The following is a 19,198-nucleotide window of genomic DNA, read 5'->3' as shown; positions in this document are numbered from 1 at the left end:
CGCCGGCGGCTGCGGCCGCCGCTGCTGCCCTCGCTGCCGCGGTGCTTCCCGGCTGGGCGGCGACGGCGGCGGCTGCAGCGATTTCCGCTTCTCCCGAGCTCCCACTTCCTCTTCCCGCAGCGCGGGGCGGCTCCAGGTGGAGCGGGGCCGGGCCGGGCCGGGCCGCAGGGGGAGCGCCGCCCCCGCAGCGCCGAGGAGGGGCGGCGTGAACACCACCTTTCGTTTTAAAACGCTCACGTCGAGCACCGCGTTTGGGAAGCGCGGTAAGTAACAGGCGCGGCGCGGCGCGGCGGGCCGCTCCCCGCGGACCCGAAGGCGGCGGCGGGCGCGCGGGAGCCTCGGCGGCTCTGCAGCCCGAGTCACGCGGCGCCGCGCGGCGCCGCGCGTAGTTCCAACAGAAACTCCGCCAGGCTGCTGGGGGGCTGCACGTTCTCTGCCCAGAGTCCTAGCATGGTGAAGGACTGCTGTCCGTAAGACACCATAAAARCAACTTACCTTTTTGTTCTACATATTTCATGTTTCTCCTTTTGAAACTAAAGTTATATAKAGAGAGACATTTCTCTGGCCCCTAAACAAGCAAAATTTGGAAGTTTAAAGTTCTGATAATTCTGTGATCTCCTTATGACAGTTAAACAAGGTTCTCACTTTTTAAAGAAATAWTTTTACAGCAATCTTTCCAACAGAAGTCCTTAAAGACTTCTTGCATTCTACAGAAAACTACACATAACCAAGCTTTATTTAAAAAGAATACTGTAGCATGCCTGCGAGTCTTTTGTACAAGTACTTGCATATTTTTCTTTCCAGGGGATTTTTCATTAAAATTGACGGGAAGTGTTTTTCTCAATTTCTCTTTGATAACTATGCTGTATAATGCAGAATTTGCCAGTTTGTGTTAGCTTTTTCTATTTCACACATTTATTCTAGCTCTCCCGTTGATTCCATTGCTCTGTAACAGTTAAGATTCTACAGCCTTAAAATAATCACCATACTTTCTTTTCACAACCATTGTTTTTACTTCTGAGACGCATCAATACATGACTTTGTACATCTGTTGCATCAGTGAGCAGAAAAAGTATATGGATTTTTTTAAACAGAAAAAGTAGACAAAAAAATTTTTTTAAACAGTGATATTTAACTGAACAGTGAGACAGATTTCCTTCTGCACTTTCATTTTATTTTTCTAGAAAGTCTCTGAAATTATAAAAGAAACCACAGATTATTAGATAGCAGTTCATATAGACRAGCTAGACAGAAACAAAGAGAGATGTATTGTAGAACAGTGTTTAAAGCATCCGTTGCAATAGTTCTTCATTCCATACATTCCACATCCTGCTATTGATCTAAAGGACGTGATGAAATACACTTCACTACTGCTTCTTCTATTCTGCAAGTTTTTCCTTCAGGTCTTCTTTTCTACACAATAAACGGTTTAAAATGTATTTWATTTGAAATAAACAGCCCTATTGTGATCCAATGTTGTATTTGTTCCCTAGACTCCAAATGTTTCTCCCCACAAATATCACTATTGTTATAGTCTCATTTCATTAACAAAGCAACTGTTGCTGATACATAGAACAGCACTTCAATTTTCATCACATGTGGACCAGAAAACACTGAAGTGGTGTGTTAGAAGACGTAAATCATAGCTGTAAATACCAGTAAAAGTAGGCAATATAGCAGTTATTTTATAAAWTTTTTTTCAAAACTGATGATAATGTGAACTCAAACAATTCAAGAGAGTCATATCTAATGTAACATTCTTCTACTGAAGAAGAGAAAAAACATCATCTGAAACAAGATCTACAGGGCAGCAATCAATCATTAAGATGCTTTACTGAGAGTCTCCACTCACTGCAAAAATGTCTGCCTGTACACAGTTAGATCTTAGCTTTTCAATAGTGTTTTATTGGCAGTGGAAAATGCATCAGCACTTTATTGAAAGAAAGCAATAAATAATACTGTGATAAAAATAGTTCAAAAGTACTTAGACTGTACATATTGTTACATAATCTGAAAATACACAAAAGATTAATAGAAAAACAGAACAGTAACAATGAATTTCAGTTTTACAAGCAAGTTAAAAGTGGAAAACAAGAAAAGACATGCTATATATATTGTTGCATAATAAATAATGCACCATGATCTGAACAGATTTCTTGCTGGCTTTTTAATATGCCATTTACAAGTGTTGAATACATTTTTCTACTCATACAGTCCAAAATGGCTACAACCATCAAAACTGAAGTCCAGACAACTCTTTAGAACAAGCTTACAAAACACAAAAAGATGACTTACATAAGAAAAGTAAGGCCTTTATTAGAAGTTGCACTGCTTTTGTTTTCAGCATATTGTACCTTTATCTTTCACTATACATTTGACATGATACTGCAGTGCTTCATGATTGGTCCATTAAAACTAGTTTTACCCTTTCCATAAGGGTTTTCAATCAAAAAGATCTAGGACAAAAACTCTCTCTGTGGCCTGTGGATTACTATCAGGAATTATTATGAAGTTTGTCTTCCTCAATTAAGGAAAAACATTTCTTAGTTTATGGCTTGTTTTCAGTCACTGTAAAGTTATGCTATACAAATACAGCTAAGACAGAGTTATGACCGAGTCAATCATTTCTAAAACATGTTCCGTGGTGTTCTATTTTTTCCCAGCTTTTAAAGCAAGTTATAACTTAAATGAAGACAAATCCCCACTACTTGAAAAATCGTCTTTGCGGAAAGGTACAGTTCTGAAAAGAAGAACAATCATGTACCATGCCTTTTACAACCACATACGCCTATCTGAAAAAAGCTGAACTTACTTTTAGATCTAGCTAACATTTCCAAAAGACGAAATATATACTGCTTGGTGTCACGATACTTTTACAAAGGTATGAAAATCCTTTTCACCTTCTGTTTCATTATTAAAAAACAATGATAATTACAGTAACTGCATAATTTACAAAAACCCTATATTACTTATAGGGACATATACATACAAGCATTACAGTACATTCAGTTGGAAAGACTAAAATTAGAATAGAAATCAGCAATGATTTGATTTGTAGACCGAATAAAAACAGAAAAAGTAAGTAACTATATAAATGAGAAGTCACATAAATATAAGAAACATTTAGATTCTAAAATATTTTCTCTATAGTACTCATGAATTTATTTGCTAATTAAAAACTCTGTAATAAAATATCTCAAAGTGTCCATTTAACAAGTATTAACAGATTAAAAGTTCCAAATGTTCAAAATGCTGCATATCACCGGTAGAAATAGTGTGGGTAAACTGTAAAAAACAAAAAGACAAAAAAAAAAAAAAACTATTAACATTTTTTTTAAGCACTTCCTAAAACATTTCTCACAAACAACTCAGTAGTGTAGCAGTCGTGCATCAAATTATTGCCATGCTTGATGGCAATTTTATGGCCTTCTGGAATTTTCTGTTGCAATACAAAGTCAAGTATTTCCCACTTCCTAGAGACTGACTTTTATCCTCGGTGATCTGACAATAAAATAATTCTGAAAAATAGAAAGAATTAATGGGAGGAAAGAACAACTTAAAACTTCACTGTCTCAAGACTAAAATCATTTTTTAAAATATCTTTTTAGTTTAGAAAGTGATTTAGCCACATAATCTAAGTTGCTCTGGGCAGGAATGTCCCTTCCCAGCTTTTTATACACAAGAACGCTTTAGAAAGCTTTCAGAATTTGGAGAAAAGGCAGGTGATAGTTGAGCTAGTAGGGATGTTACTGGTGAAAAGGAAAAAAAAAAAGTATGAGCAGAAGAGATGGGCAATTTATAGCCCATGGAAGAATGTATTATTAAGAGGCAAAGACTGTGTGCTTACCATGAAACCTCTATTTTTCACTGGATTTTTATATCCAGTATAGTGAAAAGCTTTCATTTCCAGGCTCATGTTTGCAAATTAAGAGAGAATCTGCTCCATAAGAAAACACAGCAAAGACTGCTAAGGAAAATCAGTCCAAGTTCTAGCATAAGATAGGGCTACATGCATCTTTAACACAAAATGCATGTATTCCAGCTAAATACACCTATTTTTAATCAAACTGCCTTTTACTGTCAGCTCCCCAACTCACAGCTACCCAAATTCAGACTGCTGGTAGCTAAATCCAACAGACAGCCTAAGCAGTCACAGTGGTATAAAGTATCCCAAGAACTCATAAACTAKACAATTACCCCTTAACAACTAAAGATTGGAAGCATATTGTAGTTGGGTAACGTCAACCAAGGAAATAATCTGAAAGACCAATATTCTGAACTGCAATGCCACACATCAGTTTATCTTCTCTCTTCCATATTCCTAATTTAATCCCCTTCTCTCCCGCCCCCTTTCACTAGCTGTTCAGTTCCAACCTTTAATTTGAACAATTTCTGCGTAGCTATTTARCCCTAAGCCCTAGCCCTTTTTCATGCTGTTAATATATTATTTGCAAAAAGACACTGGTACACTTTGTCATAGGAAATAAGCTCTGGATTTTGAATATTAAAAACTATCCTGCAAATTTGAAAGGGTTTTTATAAGCATATAAATTCATTGTATTAAAGGACTTTAAGTTTTATTTCATAAATAGCTGTTTTACTATTATACCTATCAACTTTACTCACCAGGAAAAGGCTTTAACAGGAGTATGTCCTTACTGTAGCAGAATCCAATCTTTGTGTTCCTGATACACTGCCTATTTTAAGAAGCACGGGAAGACATGCAGAACACAGCATGCATGTTAGTTTTCAAAAAACATCACAGCAATGTGATTATAGCTATTGTATCCAGTCATCTCTATAAGGTTTAAGTTAAGAAAGGACAGTTTATTGTACAATTTATATGTACACCAATTCCAGTTTCATTGCTTAACACAAAGAATGCCTAAAAAATATATATGCCAACTAGCACACTGCCAATGGCAAAGAATTTCCATAAATAAACATTTTTCTATTTTATGTCATTTTCTGTTACGACAATCATCATAGTTAAAGAAAACATTTTACATAAAGACTACTTACTTTAATCTTTTTAATTCACCACATTAAAAATTACAGAAATAGGAGTTTATTCAAATCATTCCTTGAATGGATTCTGTTGTTTCAGAAGTGGGACTTGCACTGGTCTAATTACTACTAATCAGAAGCGCATGTCTCATGTATGTCTGTTTCTAAGATAAAAGTGTTATTAAAAGACTTGTACTGAAATGTAATTTTATCTACCTGCTTTAATATAAATTTATTCGTACGTATAATTCTCATTTTGMTATTCGAATGAAGTAAAAAGCCTCAGTACAGCTTTCTGAAATTTAATTATCCTATGGTTAAATAGTGTTATATGCACAACCATGCACAAGGCAAATGCTTTTATGCAGCGAGAAAAGGTAAATTGAACTTAATTCCCTTGTAATCTCAAGCAAAAAAATGCATCATGCTCAAAATAATACAAAAGCAATACCATCAATTTGCATCTTCTTTGGCTGCATAGAGGGTGAAGACATTGAGGTTGTAACTCTGAAATTCGCAGGGAGAGTCTCCGCTGAACCAGCAGCTAAACCTCTTATGTCCTTTGGTCTAAACTTCTTCCTCCACGAAGGTGCTCGCCTAAAGCTCTTATCATCATCCTGTTGTATTGATAAACATCATTAGCAGTTCCAAAATCGGGGATTATTACTGACATTAAACAGATTACAGACAATCACAACAAAATATAACAACTCTAAGACAATTTTCAGAACAGGTCAGCTGCAATAACAGCAGAGGTCTCGTTTCCAATAGTCTGCATTCATTTGCTACAACAGAGGCTCTACAGCTCCATAACTACGGAAATCTGTATGCTCAGCACATCTAGAAAAAAGGTATCACAATACCCACTTACTCTGAAATCAGTGTATATTTGTACTTGATTTGCAGTAATTCATTAATGGTGTATTATTCTTAGGTGATATGAGAAATGGAGTAAATCATAAAAGGTGCTTTGGGAACACTAAAGTTTGAAGGCTCATTTTTAACTTTAAATTGCTTTACATGAATGATGATACAGTGTTCTCCCATGGCAAAAATTACAGAAAATGATAGAAAAAAAATAAAAAGCTTTATTGTTATATACTGTTTTGTTTAAGTATTGGGGAAAACATAACTTGTAATTGTAATTACTTGAGTACATTTTCCTCCCATAATACATTTCCATCTTTAAAGTATTAGTTCACCTTAGAAATACAGCACTGCACTTGAATAGAACAGTTTCAGCCCTGCTTCCAAAATTATCATGTGGAGCAAAAATATTTTATGTCAATGCACAAATACGCATTGTGCATCTAGGTTTACCAACTCTGCCTTTAGAATCAATTCAACCATTTAAATGTTATTTTTCCTAAAATGTACCCTCTTTTAGGATTTAAATTAGCTGTGTCTGCATTATTCGGAAAGATCTTCATGATCAACAGTTGTCCTATGCAGTTCATAAGAGCTGCCATTCCCTAAAAGCTTTCTTTTGCAATGCAAAGTCATTACGGAAAAATACTTTAGAAAACTATCAAGCTACTTTYTGATGATGTTATTAAAACCTTAGTATAGAGGCATGCTGAGAACAGAGCTGTCAGAATGTGCTACAAAAGGGCTGCAACAACTCCATTAGGCAAAAGATCTGTGCAAAGTCCTAACAGCCTCCTTTCTCAACTTACTGTTGTATGCTTCATCTCACTGACTAGGAACAGTCCAAGCCAGCACTTTCACCATTCCCCAACCCTCTTCCTTGTATCTGTACAAACATTTCTACAGATAACCAGATCAGGGAACCAATCCACAATAACCATGCTGCTTTTYTGCCATATTACTCTTACCCCGGATCAGTTCCTCCACCACAGTTCGACATGCTATGGCATATATACTCATCAGCACAGAARAGGTAACACAGAGTTAGGACTCTCCTGTGGAAGTACCATTACCTCAAAACTGTTCATGGTATTACAGCATAGATCAGTGCAAAGCTTAAAGAGTCAACACTGTCTCCCATATATGCTATGAAGTCATAGGCATTACAAAAATCTCCAATATTGTTTATACTCATTACATTTTAATGAGGTTGACAGAAGTCATTTTGCCTGACACAAGTCACTTTGATGTGCAAACATTTCTGGTGGTCATCCTGTACCAATACTACTCAGATACTAACTGTAAAAATTGCAGTTAATTACAATTTAAATAATTCCCACAGTAAGAATATGCATCTTGCATTTCCCTTGCAAAATAGCATTAGTAACATTGATACTGCCAAAGCATGAACTTAAGTCAAATCTGACAGGTATGCATCTTACTCTGTTACAAAAGCACACATCTCCAGGAAATTAAGCAATTGCAATGACAATTATATCTTAAGCTATAAGCGATACTGTAAGTAAACATCGTATTTTAAGGATAAAGCTGCTCTGTGCTTTTGCCTTGATTGAAACGTTTTTGCATATTTGCCAAATGAAAACTAGCAAGACAAAAACCTAAGAAAAACAGTAAGATGAGGTAATTAGATATCAAAAAAGGATAGGACATCAGCACCAACTTATGACAAAAGTGATACTGAGAACAATATTAAAAAAGAACTTCTACTTTAAGTAGTTCACTGCAAAAGAAAGTTTGTCAAATTTTAATTCCCACTACAGACAGAGGAGGAAAAAAAAGAAAACAATATGCAATCTTTAATTATTATACACTTCAGTTAAAAGATTTCAAGATTTTCTTGGGGAAGGTTAAACAAACCTGGCTGCTATGGCCTCCTTTCAGAACTATAAAGGCTGAAAAAGTAAAACAGAAATGGAACTCGTCTACAAGTAGCCCTTATGGAAGGGTGCTTCTCTCCTGATTTGTTGGCTAGTCTGTCTCTGAAGACTTTTGCCTAATTTCATGGATTTCTTTATTCAAAATGCCCTATCACTAAACACCATATTTCTCTTCAGAGTGTTCAGAAAACATTGTTCAACAATAATCTGAAGGATCTAAGAGGATGATTTCTCCTACACATTTTCATAAAAACACTATGTATTCAGTAATTTGACAGCATGTTTTCCCACACCATCAGCACTGCATTCATCTCTGTGTGAACACTTCAACCAGCTTGCAGCTCTAGAAGGTCCTCCTCCTCATAGCACATTACTATCTTTAGAAAACTGACCACAGGAGGTATCATGCCTGAATCCACATGTTCCCAAATGACTTGTGCCAGCTGAATCAATAATTAAATGTTTAATGCACCCTTTACCTGTGACTTGCTAYTCATAATTTTTCATTTAACAATTCCTGTATGCTTTTTATCTGCATTTTTCTGACAACTGCAGATGTTCCTTTCTACTGAAAACAAATACAAGTAACTATGCTGTAATGGTAGCTTTATATAAAATTCAGAACACTAAGCAGCAATGCTCACAGTTTTCCTTAACTTTTTTCTTGCAGTAGCTTTGAAGAATGTGTTAGATTCATAAAGTATGAGAATCAAGACTTTATTKTTGTATTAAAACTACATTATGAATAAATTAGGAACAGCTTTCTTGAAATACACAAAAATTATTTGAAATATTGCTGGTTAGGAAAAAGGTTTGAAATGTACTATATAGCACCTTTCTATACTGTATCTTGTTCATCTGCAACATTGGTCAGCAACTTGCCTCACATTTCAGACAGAAAAGTAAGATTTAGGCAGAAGTACTATTACTAGACATTAAGCATGCAAGCTACAGAAACAAACTTTCAGAGCATCCCTATGTCCATATTCAAGATTATCTTATCTAAATAAATACAGAGAATCTGCCATATTCAAAGGCAAAGAATTTCAAGTTAAGTTTTCTGCCACTAATAGTTTAAAAGAGCGTCAAGCTAATTCTTTCACTAATGTTCTGTTCTGATAATGTTCCCACGATTATAAAATGAGTCAACAGCTTGAAGAACTTACTTCATCAAGTCTTCTGTCAGTGCCCATAACAAGAAGGTTATTAAATTCTCTCTCCAGAACAGCACGAGCCTAAAGATTAAATAAAAAGATAAATTAAAAAAAAACAATTTAATTAATTTAATTAAAATTAAAGATAAATAAATTTAAATAAATTAAATTTAATAATTTAATATAACTATTAATTTAATTTAATAATTTAATACATTAAATTTAATAATTTAAATTATTTAAATTTAAATTTAAAATAAAATTTATTTAAAATAATTTAAAATAAAAGATAAATAAAATTAATTCCAAGAGCTCAGTGAACCTACAGTAATTTAAGATGTAATATAACCCAAACTGCTTAAGACCATGTTATCAGATTCATAAAGTATCTATTTAGTACATGAAAAGTTACAACAACTTAACTTACTAAAAATTTAAGGGAGGCTTAACAGCCCTCCTTTCCACTTGCTTCTGTCATGAAAATTATTAATCTGTGGCTCAAACAATTATTTCAGAATAAAAACTAGCAAACACTGAAAGAAAGGTGATCAATTTTATACTAATCTTGTGAAGATGGGATATAAGTAAAGATTAGTTCAAACAGATTTAACAAGGACTATCATTAGCAAGTAGAAAATAGCAAGAAAAGCACACTTCTGTATTTCCTCTTACAGAAAAAAAATGATTAAGAACAACTTTCTGTTTCTACAGTTGGGAATAAAAAGACATGCGCTTACCTAAGAAAAGCTAAAAATAGGCCCTCCATTTTTAAAGTTTCATAGAGAAAAAAAAATTATCAACCATAAACTAAATGTAATTCTTGCTTACCTGCGTGTTCTGAGTAGGTATTTGTAATAAGAGAGCTAATGCGTTGTAATCAAATGTTTCATCTAAGGCCACAAGTGCACCATGAACTCCACTCTCTAAAAGGTTATTCGCATATTCTTTAAGACCTATGGACAGTACCCAACGAATCATTCTATCATTGCTCCAGACAAGGACATCTATGGAGGAAAAAAAAGTAGTCTGATTTGAAAAAAGTTGCCTGATTTATATAGTACAACATTTCTAAACAACCAACCACAGCCCTTATTTGAGTGGTTTGCTGGTGTAAGGATCAATTTTCATGTATACACAATTCATTGTAATTGCTGTGAAGGATTTTTTTTTTCTTAACATTTAGGGTGACATCCAAGCTACCTCTACGTTTTTGATGTAAGACAACACGGTAATACGTCTTGGTAAGAGAACCTCACGCTTAGCACTCCAAGTGCTCGCTGCTGGATCCCTTCCAGAGAGTAATTTGTCTTGCATGCTTTTATAAATGAGCACACAGAAGCAATCATTCTCGCTTAATCTTCTCTGTACAAGTACAGAGACAAGTACAGCYGACCATAGTATTCATGTAGATGGGAAAGAGAGGGTCTTCCCTTTTACACAGCCACTTAAGGGTTTATTATCTCACTGAGGAGGGACTAAATATTTTAGAAAAAAAATAGTACTCAAAAAATCCTAATGACAATGTTTTATCAGACAAATTATGTTCTCATTAGTAGTTTTTATACTACTCAGGAACGTCTACATCACTGAAGTGTTAAAATGGTCCATAGGACTTTTCTGACCTGTGTCAATCAGCATTCTTCCCAAACAATTCCCAGGAACAACTTTGGAGTTAACTGTTCCAAGGAGCACTGCCCTATTGGTGGTGGATGAAGCCACCATTTAGGAGGCTAAAAATGCTTAACAACCTTGACACAGGCTTGTTTCATGCCAGTCAGTTGTGATGCCTGGGAATCTTCCTCAGCACAATTCATTTGTTAGAACAATTGCAAAAACCTATCACCTACAAAAGAGAAAACACAAAACCTTTCAAGCAAATTGTGTGGACAAGGTAACCCTAAAAATCCAGTCAAAGATGGCAGAGAAGACTTCTGCTATTAGGGAGGAAACAAAACATTTTCTATGGAAAGTTGAAACTGGTGTGAATTCCGTCCCTGCTTTTTCTTCAGTGCCTTCTCTCTTGTTCTATTACCACCATGAATGTAAAAAATACGAACACTTAAGTCACCTGGATAGTCTTCATAAAGCATGGGGCAGTAAAAATTACCAGTCACAAGCAACAATAAAATTATGTAGATACAAAGTGAGTATGTCAAAACGTGAAAAGCTTTTTCCAAAACCCTCATCGTCATAAAGTGTTCAGTTCACACTTCAGAAAAATAAGAGTTTAAAAAATGCCTCTAGTTGTACGTTTCTACAAGAGTGAATAATGCACATTCCACAATTTACTGTTCAGGTCCTGCATGCAGATATGTCTCCTGCATTTAACATTTGCTATTTCATAAGTAACTCCTCCCACTAAGTCTTTTTTTTTTTTTTTTTTTCTGCATTTAACATTTGCTATTTCATAAGTAACTCCTCCCACTAAGTCTTCTTTTTTTTTTTTTTTTTAATATATTTGAGGCATATAAATGAAAGCAGGTTAGGAGTAGACTGATGTCAAGACAAARCATTAACCTTTAACTTCATTCTGGCTTTCTTCTCTTTTTCTTTCAAGTTCCTTTCGATCATAGTTTAGTCTTCGTAGGCACATAATTCCACACTGAAAACTGTTTCTGTTTAGAAAAGGAAAAAAAAAAAGCATTTATAAATGACAACTGAAATATCTACAAATTTGGTCTCCAAGTTCAACTCTAATTACCTGTGAAAGCTGTCCACCATTTTAAGTTGTCCACGGAGATCTTTCTTAGTCAGATGATCCAGCATTCTYGCATCAACAAGACATTCCATGAAGTAACTGCGATACTGGGGGAGTCCCAGACTAGGGAGCCATTCATTGCCAATCCACTCATGGTTCATATCACCATAGGCTAATGTCTGTTTTTAAAATCAGAAAGGAATAAGCTTATTAAAAATAATATAAAGAAAAAATACTAAGAGAAAAGCTTTTTAAGACAAGAAACCATTTTAAAGAAAAAGGTAAAACAATGCTTTCTGAATTTTTAAGTCTTTAAAAATAAGCAACTCAAAACATTGAGTACTACATTTACGTTTTGAGTCTGGATAGCAAACTGAAAGAGCACATTACTCTTCTAGTAAGGTGTCAAGCTTTGATTTTTATAACTGACAATCTACAAATGAGTATCTGAGAAGCAGTTAATGGGACAAACAGGTTTACGCTGGAGGGCAGCCAACAAACAAGAGGCTTTACTGTTTAAAGATATGGGTCACAGACAAATCTCGAGGTTTTTCTTATATCCTGGTAGCAAATACTGGCCCATCTCAATGCCCAAAAATACAAATAGGATTCATCACCACTTTAAGGGAAAACAATTAGCCAAGGAGGATTACAGAACACTAACGTGTAGAAATCTGCTTAACTATCAAGGCTCACTATGTATTGTAGCACCCTTACGATGGTGCACAGATTGAACAGGGACTTTCTGCATAGAGCAGTATTTTCATTGGACCTTTAGCTTCCCAGAAACCCTCCCCCTAAAAACACGTTACAGGCTTTATGTCACAGAATTACTTTAACGTTTATTTGATCTACTCTGTTCATATATAGAATGTCACAATGCTCATTAAGAAAGAATTACTTCATTTTGGGGATTCATTATCAGGRGGACAAATATTTCAGAGAGCTAATGATAAAGACTTCTGAATATTCTTCCTTTAATAGTCTTACTTTTAGAGTAGGACTATTACTTTTTTAGGTGATATACTATGCAACAAAGATATTTTTTGTGATACATTATGTAACAAAGTTAGCATTTTTTCAAATTTGTTCATGATACACCAGCTAATCTTTAAGTGCTAGAAAATACTTAAACATCTAAATATACCTAAAAATGAAAGTGTATCTTCAAACTGTGTATTATATAGAAATAAACCTGTAATAGCTTCCTCCTCTCCAAACTGCTATGACATGCCAATAATCACTAAAGGAAATAGCTATAAAAGAAAACAGATTCTTTCATGCTGTAATTATAACCGTTTACATATACACTATAATATTATGTAAAGTTTCCAACCTGAGCCCAGCTTCCCTCCTCATCTTCCTGTTAGGTGGTTAGAAAAGCAAAAGAACACAGACGTATTAGTATTTAAGTTTAGTAAGGAGATCAGACCTAAAGATGCACCACAAGGCTCTAAGTCTACTGCATATGAAAAAAAATCTAGATAAAGCAAGCATCGTGCATTTTAAAAAATACAAGATATTCATTTTCCTAGAAGTTGGAAAATCCATCTACTGATTAAGTTTTCTGGAAAGAAGAAATTGATGCACAAATAATTCAATTTAGCTACAAGTATAGTTAATAAAATCAGAGCCCCTTACTTTTAGAAATTAGAAGTTTTGTTTATACTAATATTAAGGTTGATTTTTCTTTCCCCTTTCTGGAAGAACTTATCAAGATGCAGGTTACAAAGTTAATAATTAGAATAAGTCATAATCTAAAATAAATTTAAGACATTATTATTATTATTATTATTATTATTGAAAAAGACCAAAGTGCATTTGATTCAAGCGTTTAAAAAGTGGAAAAAGCACTCTAAAGAACAGAAGTGGCAACACCGTAAACTAACCGTTTGTTGTGTGGCTGTAAGATTTTCCATTTCTTCATGTGTTACCCAGACATTTCCCGTAGTCTAACATGACCCCACAGTGAACCAATCACATCCAATGAAAGGAAAGCAGTAACAAAGAGGAAAGGTTGCAGAACATATAAGCAATTGGTACATATAAGGAGTAGGCGTGGGCAAAAGCAATGGTTTCTAGTCTTAAGTATAGGTTATCTATCTAAAATGATGGCGTAGAATAAAAGCCTATCAACATGGATCACTTTTCTTCAAAGATATTAGCAAAATTGAATGTGATAAATAGCTTACACTGATATAATTAGCAGACAAACACCTGACTATACCATAATCCGAAAAACGCAGTTGTAACCTAGTACATAATCCCAGGACTCACAAATAGGTTTAGACTRCAAGGTAGATATACCCATGGCAGGGCAATTCACATTAACTTTGGATGACTAAATTTTGATGTCTCTCTTATATTTATATATACATATATATTTATATATATGCACACACAGAGACAGGTGGGCTCTGGGTTTATGCAATCTCAATCACCGTTKGGAGTTAATGGCCTTGCATGGATTAAAAAAATAAAGAGCATCCAACTATTTTACAAATTTCTGTACATACATGTATACTTTTTCTGTATTACAAATTTTGGGGGGGTTGTGTCAAATAATGAGGCAAATAACACGTATTCTAAATATTTTAGATTACACTTTAGATTGCATACTTATACTGATATAAGCTACTCTCTCCCTTAAGAAAAATGGACAATTACTCCTTCATTTAACTTCTATGAAAGGAAAAGGCATCCTACTTAAATAATCATGTGTTCACCTACAATTTAAAAATACATTTCCAGAAATTCTTATTTGAAGCTCAAATCTTTTCAATTATATACTTATGGTAGAACTTTTAAAAATTTCTAGAGAAGCTCCTACAGGTTCTAGAGGAAGTTTGATGCTGGATCACTTTTCTTACCGTCCTTGAGGTGGGAGGGGCAGATGGACTTGTTAGTGACATGATCTCTTGAATGGCAAGCCTCAGCTTCAATCTGTGCAGAGGATTACTGATTCCAATTTCGCGCTGTATTTCTGTATCAGACAAGGCTGACATGATAGCACCGCTTTTCACATTTGCTCGGCAAGCAGCCACATACCAGGCTGGCATCCCTACCCATAGCTGAAATACAAAACAGGAAGTAAGCAAGATATGCAAAACCGTCCTACACCTAAAATCTTAAATTCCTTCTTTAAAAACAACAACAACAACAACAACAAAAAAAAAAAAAAAAAACAAACCCACAACCACCTCAGACCACTCACCTCTAACCACACAACTACAGTAGGCCCATCCCACTGTGCAAAAGGTAATCCTTGTTTTCTGGCTTCCTCAAGCAACTCATGCCTGCAATTACAGAAACTGTTATTAAAACAAGGAGAAACTAATGCATATTTAAAAACTTAAGCACTGCATTCACATTACTATTTAACATTTAGTTTTCTTCCTTTCTCATCCTTACAGATGCAATGATGTATCTGCTAAGGCAAAGGAGGACTACACACTGAKGCAAGCTGAACTGGATAGAAAATTTTTAGTGTGGTGGAAAAGCTGAATCTTGCTTTTGGAAATACAAAAGAACTACATGTCTCTGACAATGCTACTGACACTCTGACACTGCTACCACAAAGCTGAGATGTTTAACTTGTCAGTCAGATCCTCAATTGGTGCAACTGTCAGTTCAGCATGGTAGAGTGAACCAAAGCAGTCAATTTTCCTCAACACACAGATTCAAAACCTGTAGAAATTCAACAGTAGATCAGATCCATGCCTTAGAAATGGTACTGTCCATCAAAAAGTTGAGGCTAGAAACTGGGAACAGTAACCATTTTTAACTGATGAACTTCAGTATGCAAGAGCAAGACTGTCACAGCTTCAGGCACAGGTTTGGACTACTGTTAAATTGAGAGCGCCACACTTCAGTAATTACACTCTGAAACTCATATCTGATCTCCTGTGACTACAACGCTTCTTTAGCTATTTTGAAACAGAACAGACTGAAGTTTCAATATCAACTATTAAGCTTACAGAAAAAAATGGCAGCTAACAAGATCCTTATGTGGCTGTCCAAATTGTTCCATATTAAAGGGAAGATAAAATGTAGTGCTGCATGTAGTATAACATGCAAAGTTGTTTAGACATCTCTATGAAAAAAATGAATGAAATCATCTGAAAACACACATTTAGGCTGGCTACATGACTTTGAAAATTAGGTATTTACAGTAARTCTCCATTCCTTCTCCTCAGAAGTTTATAGAGAAATGAGTTCATCTAAATTGTCTGATTTTTTACTGCTGTATGTTTTTCTAATTTTTCTATTCATGCCTGCAAACACAGGATTAAGATACGCAGCAATACTACAGATTCAAGATCTTATGTTACACATTTATATTTTTGTTACAATTAAAATAAACAAAATCTTCCCCCCTCCCTCCAGAACTGTATTGTTTAATAGTTTTAAGTTTTTTTTTTTTTTTTTTTACAAAATCTTCCCCCCTCCCTCCAGAACTGTATTGTTTAATAGTTTTAAGGTTTATTTTTTTTTTAAGTTAGAGATTTTACAAAGTTCTCACACAACACAGATCTTGAAAAGAGGTTACTGACAGACCAGTAGCCTTTTTTGCTACTACTGCAAAATGGATATGAAATATCCAATTCATTCTTCTGGACAAAAGACTAACACAGAAGCCTCATATTAGATTGATTAGTATCTAAATATGAAAAATAATCAATGACGTCATAAAAATGCTAGCAACTATTCTGTCAAAACCCGTATGAACAATAACTCCTATTACTTCACAAGAATCTCCAATACTTGATCCTAATTCTCTCAAATCATTAGGACTAAACACATTCAGTTTTGATTTTAATTTGTTATTTAAAGTTAAGAAAAAGGGACAAAATAAAATACTATATTTTATAATGTCCATTGGAAAGAACAGAATAAAATGCTTAATATTGTACTAGTCAAAAAGGAATACAGTGTTTTCTTCCAAGTAATTTAACTTCAAAATGGGTGCACTTGTCTTCAGGTCTTTCAGGTCAGTATGGCAACATGGCTACATAGTGAGGGAAGTCCACTAGAGATGAAGAAGCAGAGATGCCCACAGCCTCATGTCTGACTAAACTACCTGATGAGAGCAGCTGATTCCAGGCCCCTCTCCACCAAGCTTATAAAGCTACCTCAGGGCCTGTAGTTCTTGTATCAAAAGTTTAAGTTGTGATGCAAATTCTAAACTCATGACAGTATCACGCACAGAAAACACTTGTGTGGCGGGAAACAAATGTAACGAGATGGACACAAACATGTAAAAATAGAAACAAACTCGAAGTTTGAGAGCTAACTTCACACAGAAATTATTCTATGAACCCCAAAAGAAATGCTTCCATGAACTAGAAAACATACTGTAGAATTCATTCATATGCAAAAGATGACAAAAACTGAAGTTACACTTATCAAACTGAAAGCTCAAGACATAGCATAAGCATAGAACATCTCTCAGTAAGAATTCAAGGGCAGAAGCAGTGGGTATCTACAAATGAGGTACCATAATGTTTTTTTTGTCTACAGCAAAGAGTTTTACTTTGCAAACATCTACCTTCCAACTTCACCAAGAAACTCATTGCATTCCAGCAATACATGATCAGATTGTATCAAGATCACAATTATCTCCTAAGCCAAACGGGTAACACAGATGATACAYCAGTTTACTTTTACACGCCATCTAATTACACCAATTAAAAAAATAGGTGCAAATTGCATCATGAAAATTTTGGGAGAGGGGAAAAAAGCACACTGTAGTAACTTTGGCATTGTTAGCAGATGGTATAAAGTTGTCCCTTTGAAAGRCAAAAGGATGCCAAAACAGGTGACAAAACCAAGAGACTGATGTTTACAGACTTAATGAAGAATTGGCTGAACATCATTTGGAATGAGAAATCAAGCATGCTGTTGGAAGAGAGAAAAGCTTGTTGTTAGATGCATTCAAAAGGCCTCTAATACCAGTAGTGAAGAACACCAAAGCACTTGTGGTGTTATATGAAGAGAAATGCTGTCATAACTGCAGGTGCTTGATGTAGTAGTGAACAGGCAGGTCCTTTAAAGATCATCCGAAGTCTTAYGAGTAGCTCTTGGCAAGAAACCATGCTCTAACCCTTCTAGGAAAATAAAGAAGCCTAGTGCAACACCATTATGTCACTGAATTAAGAGAGCAAGGGAATGGGTAAATCCAGGAGTTGTAGCCAAAAGTTTTATGAAATGCCGTATTTCAAGTTTCACAGATGAAACAGAAGATGACTTATTTAGAAGTTGATAATAGAGAAAACACTAAAGGAAAAAAAATGAAGATGGTGAAGAGAGTGACAGTGATGGAAATAAAATGATAGTGATGGAAATGACGAAGAAATACAAGCTGTAAAAAGTAAAGGCAATAGTTATGAGATGAAAACAGAGCAACTTCAGGCAAAGCATCAATAGAAGGTTGTAATATATTGACTACAGATATGTAAATCAAAAACCTTTCATGCCTAAATTTTTATATAGGAGGGTTATCTTAAATTTAGGGTTGCCTTCCTTTTTGATTAATACAGTATTATTGAAAGTTTGTTGTGTGAATGGAAAAGTACAAATACAGCTGTGGCAAATATTATTAACAGTACAGCTCACAAAAAAAGAGGAACAGCACGGACGAATCACTAAACAACTCAAAACTRGTAAGCAAAGAATGACAGTTTTACAGAAATATCCTGTAAGTGAATGGCCAAAACTACCTACTACTGTAAGCAACTTTAAAAATCTAAACTAAAAAACTAATTCCGACTAAATATGGTCAAACATTTTCATTATAAAAATTCACACCATGCAAATTAAGATATAACATTGAACTAGCATTAAAAAGATACTGGATACATTTCAGCAAAATGTTTTCACAATAAATATTTCTGAAACTAATATCTTCTGTGATTGACTTTTAAGGTCTTTTTATATATTGCTAAAAATGCAAACAATTTCTCATAAATTCACAACAATCCTAATGAAATAAGTACAAACTTACCCTGATTTTGCACTATCACATCAAATGGTAAACAAAAAGAAAATAAAACAATGAAGGAAAAAAAAAAACCTAAGATTAAACTGAACTCAAAAGCATACGAAAAACAACAGACATATAACACATACTGTACTTTAGCTCTAACTATAAACAGGTTTTTATGAGTAAAGACACTGAACACTACTCTCAACCTGTTTATGTACATGCATGCAGAAACAAAACAGACAAGCAAATAGAGATTAAAAAAAGAGWAAACAGTACAAACATTAGTAGTCCTTACTGTTTCAAACATACAGGTAATTGGTATTCTTTGTCAAGCTAGTCTCCTACTTCTCACTTAATGCACGYGTGCATGTAGCCAAGGCTGTCTATGCACTTGCACTGTCAGCCTTGAGAATTTGTTATAGTCCTTTCCATTTTCAGGGTCAGAGTCAACAGCAAATCAGAGCAATTTTGTTCGTTTGTTTTTGTACTGAACATGTGGTAATACTGCTTCCTGTATTCAGAAGCCTGTGCAGGATTCTAGAACAGCTGAATTAAGGTGTATTACTTGGATTTTTAATTTGGCAGATTT

At 34.8% G+C, this 19,198-nt stretch overlaps 1 protein-coding gene across 5 annotated transcripts in view; it reads right to left on the bottom strand.

The window, feature by feature from the left end:
- Positions 1-1,152: 1,152 nt before the first annotated feature.
- Positions 1,153-19,198, bottom strand: part of PPFIA1 (PPFI scaffold protein A1) — a 62,368-nt gene continuing 44,322 nt past the window's right edge. Inside the window, exons 20-29 of one of the 5 annotated variants that reach the window (XM_085300926.1) lie at positions 14,839-14,920; positions 14,495-14,695; positions 13,514-13,576; positions 11,628-11,803; positions 11,444-11,541; positions 9,755-9,930; positions 8,939-9,007; positions 5,459-5,624; positions 4,627-4,697; positions 1,153-3,285 (exon numbers count right to left, since the gene is read on the bottom strand). In XM_085300926.1, the coding sequence (XP_085157052.1) occupies positions 4,639-4,697; positions 5,459-5,624; positions 8,939-9,007; positions 9,755-9,930; positions 11,444-11,541; positions 11,628-11,803; positions 13,514-13,576; positions 14,495-14,695; positions 14,839-14,920 (1,090 nt within the window). In that variant the 3' untranslated portion in view covers positions 1,153-3,285; positions 4,627-4,638. Of the gene's footprint in view, positions 3,286-3,313; positions 3,519-4,626; positions 4,698-5,458; positions 5,625-8,938; positions 9,008-9,754; positions 9,931-11,443; positions 11,542-11,627; positions 11,804-13,513; positions 13,577-14,494; positions 14,696-14,838; positions 14,921-19,198 lie in introns of those variants that run through there. The other 4 variants (XM_085300927.1, XM_085300928.1, XM_085300929.1 and 1 more) reach the window with 4 other exon arrangements.

Source organism: Rhea americana, unplaced genomic scaffold (genome assembly GCF_003343005.1).
Source record: "Rhea americana isolate MKP2758 unplaced genomic scaffold, rheAme1 scaffold_17, whole genome shotgun sequence".
Lineage (NCBI taxonomy): Eukaryota > Metazoa > Chordata > Aves > Rheiformes > Rheidae > Rhea > Rhea americana.
This window is presented reverse-complemented; position numbering and strand designations above follow the sequence as displayed.